A 14944-nucleotide genomic window follows, 5' to 3' on the forward strand; every position below is an offset into this window, starting at 1 on the left:
AAAACAGCATGGTACTGGTACCAAAACAGGCGGGTGGACCAATGGTACAGAATAGAGGACACAATAACCAACCCACAAAACTACAACTATCTTATATTTGATAAAGGGTCTAAAAGCATGCAATGGAGGAAGGATAGCATCTTCAACAAATGGTGCTGGGAAAACTGGAAATCCATTTGCATCAAAATGAATCTGAATCCCTATCTCTCGCCATGCACAAAAGTTAACTCAAAATGGATCAAGGAGCTTGATATTAAATCAGAGACACGGCATCTGATAGAAGAAAAAGTAGGGTATGATCTACATACTGTGTGATCGGGCTCCAAATTCCTCAATAGGACACCCATAGCACAAAAGTTAACAACTAGAATCAACAAATGGGACTTACTCAAACTGAAAAGTTTTTTCTCAGCAAAAGAAACAATAAGAGAGATAAACAGGGAGCCTACATCCTGGGAACAAATCTTTACTCCACACACTTCAGATAGAGCCCTAATAACCAGAATATACAAAGAACTCAAAAAATTAGACAATAAGATAACAAATAACCCAATCAATAAATGGGCCAAGGACCTGAACAGACACTTCTCAGAGGAGGACATACAATCAAGCAACAAGTACATGAAAAAATGCTCACCATCGCTAGCAGTCAGAGAAATGCAAATCAAAACTACCCTAAGATACCATCTCACCCCAGTAAGATTGGCAGCCATTAGAAAGTCAAACAACAATAAGTGCTGCAGAGGATGCGGGGAAAAGGGCACTCTTGTTCATTGCTGGTGGGACTGCAAATTGGTGCAGCCAATTTGGAAAGCAGTATGGAGATTTCTTGGAAAGCTGGGAATGGAACCACCATTTGACCCAGCTATTCCCCTTCTCGGTCTATTCCCCAAAGACCTAATAAGAGCATGCTACAGGGACACTGCTACATCGATGTTCATAGCAGCTCAATTCACAATAGCAAGATTGTGGAATCAGCCTAGATGCCCTTCAATAGATGAATGGATAAAAAAAATGTGGCATTTATACACAATGGAGTATTACTCTGCATTAAGAAATGACAAAATCATAGAATTTGGAGGGAAATGGATGGCATTAGAGCAGATTATGCTAAGTGAAGCTAGTCAATCTTTAAAAAATAAATACCAAATGACCCCTTTGATATAAGGGGAGTAAACAAGGACAGGGTAGGGACGAAAGTTTGAGAAGAAGATTTTCATTAAACAGGGATGAGAGGTGGGAGGGAAAGGGAGTGAGAAGGGAAACCGCATGGAAATGGAAGGCGATCCTCAGGGTTATACAAAATGACATATAAGAGGAAAGGAGGGGTAAGACAAGATAATACAAATCGAAGAAATGATTTACAGTAGAAGGCGTAGAGAGAGAAAAGGGGAGGGGAGGGGAGGGGAGGGGAGGGGGGATAGTAGAGAATAGGACAGACAGCAGAATGCATCAGACACTAGAAAGGCAATTTGTCAATCAATGGAAGGGTAACTGATGTGATACAGCAATCTGTATACGGGGTAAAATTGGGAGTTCATAACCCACTTGAATCAAACTGTGAAATATGATGTATTAAGAACTATGTAATGTTTTGAACGACCAACAATAAAAAAAAAAAAGAAAGAAAAAATAAATAAATAAATAAAGTCAAAACTCAAGCAACAGGGGCTGGGGATGTGGCTCAAGTGGTAGCGCGCTTGCCTGGCATGCATGCGGCCCGGGTTCGCCCGGGTTCGATCCTCAGCACCACATACAAACAAAGATGTTGTGTCTGCCAAAAACTAAAAAAATAAATATTAAAATTCTCTCTCTCTCTCTGCCTTTAAAAAAAAACTCAAGCAACAAACTAAGAGAAAATATTTGCAGGGCACATGACCAGCAGAGAATTAAAAACAAGTATAATATGTCCATAAATAAGAAAAGGATTCAGTATAAAAATTGGCATAATCTGGAGTTAAGATGTCCAAAATATCATCATAATAAAGGAGAAATAATTATTTGAAATTACTAAAAAAGGTTTAGTCAAAAAAGAAAAATTACACTTGAAATAACTAAAAGAAGATATATGCAATCTTACTGGTTTTTAGAAAAATGAAAATCAGAACCATAATTAGGTAACATTTATACCATTTTAATTAGCAATAATTTAAAAGTTACAATAACATGTTTTGGAGAAATTGTAAATAGAGGGATAATTTACATGTAATGAATGTAGGACAAATTGATAAAACCGTTTTTAGAAAAATTACTGATAAAGTTTATTATTAACTTATTGCATAAACAAGCAATTCCTATCTTAGGTACACACACAAAGACATTCTTGCTTGTGTGCCCCCAAGAGACATATACAAAATTGTTCATTATAGCACCTTTCAAACAAGCCAAAAATTATTGTCCCGTACAAATGTCCATCAACAAATGAATAGATAATTCTAATGTATTCACACATTGAAATATGAACCATGCTACATAAAATTTTTAAATAGGTTGAAGGAAAAAAATGTTAACTGAAAAATAAAAGTCCAAGAACATACACTAAGTATGATATCTTTTGGGTGAGTTTTAAAACACTTTAACTTTAAAATACAGTATTATTTAGGCATTCACATTTGAATGTGAACATGTTTAGTATTTATTTAGTTATTTATTTATTAAATCAAGTGTGTAAGGAACGCAAAATTCAAAATCACGATTCTCCTGAGTTGGGTATGAAGAAAAGAAGTGTATAAAGGACTATAAGTGGCTCTAAGCTATTGCTAAATTTTCTGTCCTTGAATTAAAAGGTGGACTAAAGAGTGATCATGGCTTTTATGTCTTGCAGTGCTGGATTGAACCCAGAACCTTCCACAAACTAGATAAGTGCTCTACCACTGAGCTATATCCACAACTGAATGTATTGTTTTCAATTCATTCATGAACTAATGATGATTCCATAAATATTTAAATAACATAAGTTCTCCAATGTAATTTATATCTTACTCATTAAACAAAATAAATTTCAATTAATTGTAAGTATGGTTTACATTATATTTTTAATTTTCTATGTAAGTTTAATATAATATATAAATAGTTAAATTCATCCCTGAAATTAATCTCCTTTGAAGAAATCTAAAAAAGAAAAGGAAAAGATAAAGCTTAATGTCTTAAGGGAATTTTTCATAAAACTGTTATTTGGATGTACCTATGACAATAGTCATGGATTTCCTAATCACCTCTGTGAGACATCAATCCCCACAAGGTCTAAACCTCACCAACAGAGTGGCCTTCAGAATTATAGATAAATATTTCCCTACTACATGTTAAAGATTCCTAGATTCATCAACCAACAAAGTACCCTTCTTCTTTAATTCAGCAAAACTCTACCTATTGCTGTAAATAAGAGTATACAATAAAAGGTTTTGAGTATCCAAAAATATATATATATGTCCAAAACTAATTCATCAGTCTTTCCACCAGTTCCACAATTAATTTTTACCCCGTCCTTTGAATTAGAGACTCCCTGTAAATCTTAATTCAACTGATGCATTTAAATATAAATGAGATTGTGGTATTATTTTAAAAATTTAAAAAACTGGTGTCAGTATAAAAACGCACACCAAAAAAAAAAAACTGGTTAATCCAATTTTTTAGGGCTTCAGTAACATGCTCCACAAAAGTTTTTCTGAATTATTAATGCAATGAAGGATCATCATGATGAAAATATAGGTGCATTAGGACTACATGAGAGCATGACAGCTAAGAATTCTCCACTCATGAAAGTATATAATCTAATCTTTTTGGCTTCTGGTAAGTATTCTCTGATATCTCCACCAGAACATGCAGGAAAAGATAAGGGGTGAAAGACAGATCCTAGATAATGTAGGCCTCCATCTGATATGAAAGCAAAACTGTGAAAGGCATATATGAGATAGTAATATATTGGTGCATTCTCAGAGAGAGCATTAAAATTCAACAAGAGCAGTTAGTGTATTTTGAAGTTTTTGAATGTTTTCCATGCATCAGGCATTGTGCTAAACATTTTATACTTAGTCTATTATTTTATCCTCCTCAAAACCATCCTACAAAGCAGATACTGTAGGATAACTATTTTACAGATGAGGAAAATTAAATTTAAAAGTTGATGGTATGACTACAGCAATTCACCTTCTGCTTTAATTATAAATGATCCATTTATTATGTATTATTATTTTTAATATATTATTTTTTAAATATTCAGGCAGTTTTCTATTCATATTATGTTCATCAACATTATATTTAAATATACTTGGTTCATTTATCTTGAAATTCAATGAACTAAGTAAATGCAAATTATCCTACTTGGCAGTGAAGTACATCCACAGCATGAAAAAATGAAAACTGAGTTTCTATTAAAATGTACTGTGTCTCTTTTTAGTATCTGTTTCTTCAGTTTCATTGTTCTAAGTCTCATTCTTAATATCACATTCATTTTAAATGGAAGTTAAAATAATATCTAAAATTTGATAGCAAGGCTTAAATCAATATGGAAAATGGTAAAAAGCAAAAAAAATGAAGAGTCCTGCATTCAAGTTTACAATATTAAATTACGAAGAGTATAATTCCTGTCCTGGCAGCATTTCTAATAAGAATATCTTGTGCCTTATGTTATCCAAAGTTTAAGCAGAGCCAGTCATGTTTTCCACCTGGTAAAAGCAGCTAATGCATATTTTAGAAAATGTATGCAGATCATAGCTGTTCACAGTTTTCTTCAGTAGTGTTGCACTTCTGGAGTATGGCACTCACTTTGAATATACTAATTTGAGGCACTGGATTAAACCATGATGTGTCCAGTGGAGAATAACCAGCAAAGCTTGGCAATTAAAGATCAGGAACAGATAAGTGTGCTTTGGTAATAGAAATCTAAGGTTTTAATATTAGAATCTATTATCTAAACATATTTGATAATAGATTCTAATATTAAAAGAAAAAAAGCTGGGCATTGTGGTGCACACCTACAATCCCAATGGCTCAGGTTACCAATGGGTCAAGTTCAAAGCCAGCCTTAGTGAGGCCCCAAAGCAACTTAGTCTCAAAAGAGAGAGAGAGAGAGAGACAGAGAGAGAGAGAGAGAGAGAGAGAGAGAGAGAGAGAGAGAGAGACTTAAAAGACATATTCAATTTTTAATAAGCCATGCAAAGAGATGATTAGTAATAAACATCAGGACAGTGGATAGTTCAGGAAATAGGAAAGAATTATGACCAGGAAAAGTTAAAGACAGCTCCTGGTAGCAAAGTTCTATTTCTTGAGTTAGGCACTTGTTACAAGACTATTCACCTAAACCTATTCACATTTTCTATTTTTTATTTGTCAGTTGATCGTATTTATTTATTATTTTGTAACAAAACAGTTTTTTACAAAGCTATGTTGAATTGACTACTTGTGTTACTTTCAGAATAAAGAAGAGCCAGTGTTGGATGTTGCCAAAAAGGAAATTTTGAGCTCAACATAAGTAAGTAAGAGGCACTGATTGAAGGAAAGAGGCTGTTCCATGTGCAACTGACCTTTTCTATCACTGAAGTTATGCAAATAAAAGTTGTATGAATCTTCTGTGGAAAGATCTCCTATGGGGGGAGGGGGCTTGAAGCTTCTGAGGTCCATTTCAACTTTATAATTTATGGCTTTTTGAACACTATCCCAAATTTAAGAGATCAAGAGTCCAATGAAATTTGTAATCAAAGCATTCATGGAAATCAAACCCTCTTGTCCCTAAGGTTTATCAACCCAATGTATACATTATATGGTGGTTTTGTATATTTCTGTATACAACATTGTATTTGTACATTTAAGAAGTCATACAAAAAATTTAAAACATTCCAGTTTATCTCTAGAGCATCATGATAAAAATCACTAGTGTGAAAAATGAAGGCAGTAAGGGGTAGCTAGAGTAATAGTTATTTGGAGGTAAGGGGACATGGGTATATTTTGTCTTTTTAGAATTAAATGTAAACCCAGCACATTTCCAACCACTTTCACAAATATTAACATTTATAACATTTCATTAAGGAAGGGAATATTATTATATTAATTTCACATATAAGCAACTTTGTATTCAGACAAGCAAAATTATTTCCCAAGGACACATAGTTTCCAAATAGTGGAGCTGGGATTTGATGCCAGGCTCTTTGACTTTAAAATTTGTGTCCTTAAGTACTATATTTGACTTGGTAGATGTCCTATTACAGAAAAACTGCACAGTCATTAGTTTATACTTTTGTTCTAAGAAAAAATACACCTATAAGTCATACTACTTGCTAATAACAGTTAAAAATACATCTATAAGTCATACAACTTGCTAATAACAGTTTCTTCATGATTACAACATTTTCATGTTCTATATAAGGTTTGTATAACAGTGATTTACTCAAAATAATTTATCTTCATCTTAGTTATATAACTGCAACAAATTAAGATTTTTATTATACGACCATGAGGACACTATATACATAGGTAAGATACCATAAGGCTGAAATTTATGGTCAGGAATTATTGGCAGAAAAAAATATTTTTAATTAATTTAGTAACTAAAATTTCCAACTATTTAATGATATGAGACTTAGTTCAGAAATGGTGAAACTGATGGAACCTTTATCCTTTTTAAGTACTCCTTTTAGAGTCAAAAGTGTTAGTTTTATATAAAGTGTTCCAAAACAACCAGAAGATCCACCATGTAATTGATAAATTTCATAAGGACAAATACTACTCACATTATTTTATGAATTATCAATTGTTTCCATTACCATCCTGGCTAATTCTGTGAATGAACAGGTGAATAAGAGTTGATGACAAGTGTTGTTATACTTTTGTGGTGGACAAATGGCTCTGGAATTAGTTCAATTTTTAATTCTAACAAATCCATGAGATTTCTCTGAATGTATAATATTAGGCATTAAACTATTTGAAAAATGGCCTCTGCACATGTAAGAAAAGGTTAATAATAAGAAAGATTTTTATTTTCTAGCAATGAAAAATACACCAACAAAAAAAACAGCCTAGTTTATACAATAACCATAAAGCCTGAAATGTTGGAGAGTAGGAAAAACAGGGAGGAGGAGGTTGGTTGTGATTGTGATTATGATGCTTGGAATGAGACATTAGGCAGTAAATTTGGAAAGTGATTCTGCTACCAAATTGTAGAGCTTATCCCAAGAAAATGTTATTTTACTTCTTACCTCAAACACAACTCCTTTGATAAGGGAAAGATTTATCACAATGAAGTGATAGTGTTATAATTTAGGAGGAAAAGTATTCTCAAAATATACTCCACTCTTAAATTATATTATTCACTTTATTGCTTCATTATTTAATTAAAATACATAGTACCATGGGTGGTATTTTATACTAATCTTATGTAGTGATTTAGAATACACTGGTTGAGTTCAGCATATTGTTAGAACAACTTTGGATTTAATTAAGTATGGAAAGGCTCTGGGCACTGAATATTAAAAGAGATGTTACAAATAGAAAAAAATGCATGAATATAAGGAAGTTGGGGATACTTATGACAAATGTCAGAGATTTTCAGTTTTTACCTAAGGCTGACTCTGTTTTTGGTTACCATAATATTATCTCCTAGCTTTCATAAGGAGCAATGGAAACAAGCAATGGAAGTTCCACAACAGACTTCATCCTTCTAGGGTTTTCTGATCGACCTCAGCTAGAGAGCATCATCTCTGTGATTGTCTTCATCTTCTATATTGTGACTCTGGTAGGAAACACAACCATCATTCTTGTATCTTATCTAGACACCCAGCTTCATACCCCCATGTATTTCTTCTTATCTAATTTGTCTTTTCTGGACCTCTGTTATACAACTAGCATTATCCCCCAGATGCTGGCAAATCTATGGGGTCCCAAAAAGTCTATTACATATGGAGGGTGTGTGCTCCAATTCTTCTTTGCCCTTGACCTGGGAGCCACAGAATGTCTTCTCTTGGCTGTGATGGCCTATGATCGCTATGCTGCTGTCTGTCAACCTCTTCACTACACAGTAATAATGCACCCTGAGCTTTGCCAGAAGATGGTGCTGACCTCCTGGTTGGGTGGCCTTGGCAGTGCCTTAATTGTTTGCACCTTAACTTTGAAGTTGCCAAGATGTGGGAACCGGAAAGTAGATAATTTTTTCTGTGAAATGCCAGCATTGATCAAGATGGCTTGTGTCTATTCAAAAGTAATTGAGATTGTTGTCTTTGCTCTTGGAGTAGTATTTCTTCTAGTACCTCTATCATTAATTCTCTTTTCATATGGAGTTATCACTCGAGCTGTGATAAGGATCAGATTAGCAGGAAGGTGGAAAAAGGTCCTAAATACATGTGGTTCCCACCTCACAGTAGTAACTCTTTTTTATGGAACAATCATTTATATGTACATGAAGCCACAGAATACCACATCCCAAGAGCAAGGAAAGTTCTTTACTCTCTTTTACACAATTGTCACACCCAGCCTTAACCCCCTAATCTACACTTTAAGAAACAAAGATGTGAAGAGTGCAGTGAAGCGAATACTAGTGATAGATAAATGTTCAGCAAAAGCATGAAATAAAAGGAAAAATTAGACCAGAGTGTTGCAAGCTAAGTAAATAATTGCTTTTATCAATAGAAGCTAATCAATGCATTTATTTAAATTTATTATTTATTTATTTATTGGCCATGTACAATGTACTAAGAATTATACTAGATACAATGTTCAACTTTTTAAATAGGAAATATAGAGAAATGATATGGAGACATAAATACATAAATATCTATGGGATAAAATAACTAATTATAAAATGTAGTAAATACAGTAATAGAGTTATGCAAAAGATATTAAGAAAAATTTCACATGGACATCTATGTTCATGTAGAGTTATCTGGACAGTTTTTATTCTTCCAAGACATACTACTCTATCAGAAATGACACTCCTCTTCATTCACACGAGAATGCTGACCAGCCTTTGTGGTGGAGGCTATCTACCAATACATATTCCACCTGAAGTTTTAGCTAGATATATGGCCACCATGCTGCAAATCGCACTCTTAGCTTGGTCTCCACCAATACAATGTCAGGAAAGTAATGGGTTTCACATGAATCTACTTCTATCACCTTCCTCACTCCCCTTCCTATTCGCTGGAATGTGAATGTGGAGGGTATCTCACTTGGACCATGCAAATGGAAACAGAACCCATGAGAAAGAATGTAATAAGTATGTAACTGGCAGAGCAACAGTTTCAGACCATTACAGGAAAAAATTCTTCCATTGTTTGTAATATTAACTAAGCCTCTGTATTTGGGGGCTTTCTATTAGAGTAACTTAACTCTAACCCTTATATGACCTGGTAAGGAATTTGGGTTTTATCATGGAGGAAACTGGGGTCCTGGGACCAGAAATATTAGCATCACCTGGAAACTTATTAGAAATGCACATTCTTGAGCCTCATTCCAGAAATAGAGTCAACAATCTGAGGATGGACTCAGCAAACTACATTTTTTTAAATAAGCTCCCAGTTGATTATGATGAAGCAGAAGTTTAAGAACCACTATTGTAGGGAATAGGGAGATATCAAGTGTCTCATAACAGAAAATTAACATAATTTTATAGATTATAATGAATGTCCTTGATATCTATATTCTTTTCCTTCCTGGAAGATATGGAAAAGAACATAGATATCAATCAGAATTCTTAGATAAATATCCTTAATGTTGGACTCCAGATTAGAGTCAGTCCATGAGAGACTTTCCACTATCACTACCAGCACAAATCTTGAAAAATTAGGAAAATAAGAAGTTTTACTCATGATTAAATGAAGTCACTACAAAGGGTGCATTTAATAATACCATACCCTTTATGCAATTTGGCTTTATAATGCTCTTTCTTGTATTGAATGATGGTGGTAGTACATGGTAAATTTTTGGAAGGAAGCTTGATGTTCTTCATTGACAAAACAAAAAATTAGCACCCTGTGGTTTCCCCCCACTTCTCACTTTACTACCAAATACATTCAAATTTAGAAATCCCTGGGCTGGAGAGTAAACTGCTTCACTTCTCTACAAGTCAGCCATTTCAGAGATTGGAAATCCTCTCTTCATGTGAAAGATGCCCTTGCTGTGATATTTCAAAGACAGTCATTAAAGTTTATGATCTTCTCTTTCAAATTTGCATTATGAAAACATCATATCTTCCTTGTAATGTAATTCCTTTTTGCAGATAACTTAAAATTTTCAGTCATGTTAGCCTTGATAAAAATGAAGAATTATAAATGGTAAAAGAGGACAGGAAAAGCACGAAGAAATATAAACTTTATGGTGTTATTAGGACTATGGAAGGCAATAAAGTATAGACTGGTGAAACTATGAATATTATAAATGATTTCAACTTTCCTTTGTGATGACACCTGATCCCAAATCTTGATAAGACATTTGATGTATTACTTAAAATCTCCTACTCAATCTTTCATACCCAGTTAAAAATCTTGTATCATCTGAAAAGTCCTCCAAAATATCATTAATTTATCTCTTAATTCCCTTAAAATCCTGATTATATCAGTATTATGGCATTATCCCATTTTATTTTAGTTACTTGTTTGTATTTGTATTTGAGGAAAAAGCATTGGTGAGCTTTTCAACAATTAGTGTTTGATTTTGCTATGTCTAATCAGTTTCTGACATGAATTAAAACAGTAAATGTCTGTAGAATTAATAAATAAATAGATTTTTATTAATCTTCATGAAAATATTGGATCTGCAGAATAGATAAGATCCTTATTAAATGATTAATACTGGAGCAACAACTTCAGTTTGTGTTAACTTTGAAGACATACAAAACACCTAAGACTTAGGAAATGGGAAAGATAATATTGTTTTTCTTTCACATGCATAATATTACCAAATCCTCACAGCATTTCTTGAAGGTATATTTAAGTACAGTCATCCCTCAATATCTGTGGGGAATTGACACCAGGACTCCTTTTTTTTTTTTTTTTTTAAAGAGAGAGTGAGAGAGGAGAGAAAGAGAGAGAGAATTTTTAATATTTATTTTTTAGTTCTCGGCAGACACAACATCTTTGTTGGTATGTGGTGCTGAGGATCGAACCCGGGCCGCACGAACGCCAGGCGCTACCACTTGAGCCACATCCCCAGCCCCAGGACTCCTTAAGTTACTAAAATCTGTGGATACTCAACTCCCTCAAATTAAATGGCATATTATTTACATATAACCTACACACATTCTTTTATATTGTAAAACATATTTAGATTACTTATAATATCTAGTGTAATGTAGATGCTATGTAAATAGTTGTTACATTGTGCTGTTTGGGGAATGACAAGAAAAAAATCTATGTTCAGTATAAATGCAAGTTTCTTCCAAATATTTTCAATTGGCATTGGTTGAATCCAAGGGATACCAAAGGCTAACTATTTATATTTGGAAACTAGAAAACTAAGAGAAATTTTTTAAAAATCTATATATTGCCGGGCACTGTATGCACAGCTGCCTATAATCCCAGTGACTGTGGAGGCTGAGGCAGGGAAGATGGCAAATTTGAAACCAACCTCAGCAATTTAATGAGGCCCCAAAGCAACTTAAAGATCTCTGTCTCAAAATCAATAAAAAGAGGTGAGAATGTGACTCAGTGATTAAGTGCCCCTGGGTTCAATCCCCAATACATGGGACATGTTCAGGGAGAGGATTCTTTCTATATTAATTCTTTCATCTACATTAATTCAAAAGTGTTAAAGTCTGTAAACAAGTCTGGATGGCGCCTGGCAAAATGCCAGAGGGAGTGGTTTGTGAAGTAATGCCATCGAGCCATTAAGTGTGGAGATTTCTTATTGGTTGACTGCTGTATCTAGTTTATGTTAATTAAGATAAGCTGTGTGGAATGTATAAATACCTCTGTTGTCCTACAATAAACGGCTTCCACTCCTGCTGTATCAACGTACACAAGTTGTTCATCACCCCCGGTTATTTTGCCCAGCCAGCCGAACTGCGGCACAAAAGCATTAGCATCTGGACAAGGTTTAGCTTTGGATACCAATGACTCGGGTTCTGTGACTGGGAAAGCACACAAGGAAGCTTAATTTTAAAAATCTCTGAAGTGATAATAAAGGAATCTGAAAAACAAGCATTTGCATGTCATGTCAGTAAAAATTATATAGTGTTATTTGGTTCATCAAAACATTTTTGCCTTCTTTCTAATTACAGGATAAGTTAATGAGAATTTGAACAGTAGAATAAATATTCTATTGGAATGCGAACAAGTACACATCTGACAGTTCTCTGTAAAATCTTAGAAACTGTTTTAATTCCCAAGTCCTATTGGCAATCTGTTGGGTTATAACCTCCTGAGATACATCCTCTTGATTCTGGCCCTGAACCAGATTTTTCTAGAAATTAATCAAAGGTACATGATCTTTCTGTCCTTTCAGCTTTTGCTAATTGACATAGAAAAATTAGTGAGACAAAGAAATAACTATTAGAACTAATCTTAAGGCAAGCCTGAGTATATTCTTTTAAAAAAACAATCCAATGGACTAAGGGGAAGGAAATACTCAACCCCATCTGACCAGAACTGCTTCAACTTGACCCTTTCTTAGCTACTGGTACTATTAATCTGGTTGGTCAAATTTCAGGACATCAACAAAGTCTTGATTACTATGGAAAGTGTTTTCATACTTTAAAAGACACAAACCCATATTCCATGCTTTGTCTTGGTTTTCCTCTTCTCTGAGCCAAGGCACTGAGACTGGCTTCTCAGTAGACCAGTTATCTTACTTGTCACTTTTTCCCAAATTATTTTTTCCATGAGCTGGCCAGAGATGACATGAGCCTAAATGTCAAAAGTCACCACTGAAGAAAAAGCCAGGTTACATGCTCCAACTCAGACTTGGAACTTCTGCATGAGAACTGACCTTCTCCATTGGTGCTTCTTTGAATAGTGGAGTGCTCATTCAGTTCTTTATAAATTGACAGTTCCCTTTTATTCAACAAAGTTTTTAACATCATTGGCTCAAAAATCAAACAACCCAATTTCAAATCCTACCACTTATTAGCTATGTGACCTTATCTATGCTTCATATTCCTCACCTTGAAAACATAAATGGTAATCTCTAACTCATAAATTTACTGCAAGGATGTGATACAAGGGGTTTTGGGATAAAATCTACAATATCATATAGTACAAACCAAGAAATAAAATTTATTGAGGAAACTTAGAACCAAGAGTCAGGCACAAGAGCCAGTGGAGTCCTCTCATAATCCCACAGAGATGAACCAAGGCCATGCATTTGACATGAAGTAGGTTGGTGTTCTAGTTCTGACCCAACTGTTCTGCCTTCTCAAAGGATAGCCTTGAATACCAATTTGCAGTAAAATAATAAGCAAACTACATGATTGCCTGGCTGTCTGGGTTTAGACATTAGCAAAGAGAAGGAAGCATCTGAAGATATCTACTTACCATCTGGGGACTATCTATCTGTAGGGAATTTCAGCCCCTCCTATTAGGAAATGTAAGGTGCTGGTCTATGGGAAGCTGAGGTTAGATGCACTAGCTCACTTCCTAGGCAATCTAGAGTGAGATCCCAAGATCATATTTTAATATTCTGTTCATTGCCCCACAGAGGATTAAACAAAATATAACAAATGAAATATTTAGGATACTAAGTGTTCAATAAATGCTAACCATTATAATAAGTCTTTTTGGCTACTGTTCCTTTTAATTTCCTTACAAAAGTCATATAAAGCAGAATGTCAGAGTGATTGACAGGGATATATTTAGTCAATTCTGTATCCTTTAGCAATTTAAAAAAAAAAAGTACCGAAACCTCACCCTCAATGAATTACAGTCATATCAACAGTTACTCTATCCTGCACCCTTATAACTCATGTGTACCTTTGTTTCCAAAGAGCTAGCAGGTCTCCACTACTCCAGTTGCTTTCCCACTTAGTTCCAATTTCAGTCACCTGTGTACTCCTCCTAAAATATAGTATCATATAATTTACAAGTTTTGCTAATTATTTTGTTGGCAAAGTTATGGGGAAACAGACTGGCCATTCCTATATAATATATAATATGGCAAGAACAAATCCTTTAGGGCTAAGATGTTAAGGCAAGATACCATTTCAATATATCAGAAACTCTAAGTTCTTTAGTGATGATATTAGCTGAGCTACTAGCAACAGGGAAGACAAAACTATACTGGAATACATATAAATCTCTGTAAGGATGAGTCTCTGCCCACTGAAAGGTAGAGAAGGTCCCAAGTGATTAACCTGCCACCAAATGAATGGTTATTATTCTCAAAGAGATCTTATCAAGGGTTCAATCCTAGTAATAGCTAGCCTTTCTTGGCTGAAAAAATTAAAAATCTTCCCAACTTTAAGACACATAGCAGAAAATATATATTATGCAGAAGTATGGATTATTGTCGTAGGGCTGCTGTAATAAGGTACCACAAATTGGACAGCTTAAAAAACAGAAATTTCTTTTCTCACAATTCTGGAAATTAGAAATAAAGGTTTTAGTAAACTGGTTCCTCTGGGGCTATGAGGGAAATTTTAGTCCAATCCTCTTTCCTGGAGGTTTGCTAGCAATCACTGAAATAATCTGACTTGTATTATTACCCTAGACTCTGCCATCATCTTCACCAGTGCTCTCCCTGTGTCTATATACAGATCTCCCCTTCTTACAAATATGCCAGTCATACTGGATTGGGGCCTACTCTAGTGACTCATCATGACTGCAAGAGCAATTACTCTTTTTTTCAAACATGGTAACATTCTGAGATACTGGCACTTTTATAACTTCAATGTATAAGTTGGGGGCAGGTATAATTAAATCCATAACTCAGGCAATAAGCAAATATACAATAAAATGTAGGTAGTCATAAATATTACTAAGAAAGATAAAGAAAGGTAAGGAGAATGATGAAAAGTGCTAATTTATAG

General features: G+C 34.4%; 1 protein-coding gene across 1 annotated transcript; it reads left to right on the forward strand.

Annotated features, from left to right (window-relative positions):
- The first annotated feature begins 7609 nt into the window (after positions 1–7609).
- On the forward strand, positions 7610–8554 carry LOC113200957 (putative olfactory receptor 2W6). The gene has a single exon (XM_026414559.2). It carries the CDS (start codon positions 7610–7612, stop codon positions 8552–8554), a length of 945 nt encoding a protein of 314 aa, XP_026270344.2.
- Positions 8555–14944: the final 6390 nt, after the last annotated feature.

The sequence above is a fragment of the Urocitellus parryii genome, chromosome 8 (assembly GCF_045843805.1).
Source record: "Urocitellus parryii isolate mUroPar1 chromosome 8, mUroPar1.hap1, whole genome shotgun sequence".
Classification (NCBI taxonomy): Eukaryota; Metazoa; Chordata; class Mammalia; order Rodentia; family Sciuridae; genus Urocitellus; species Urocitellus parryii.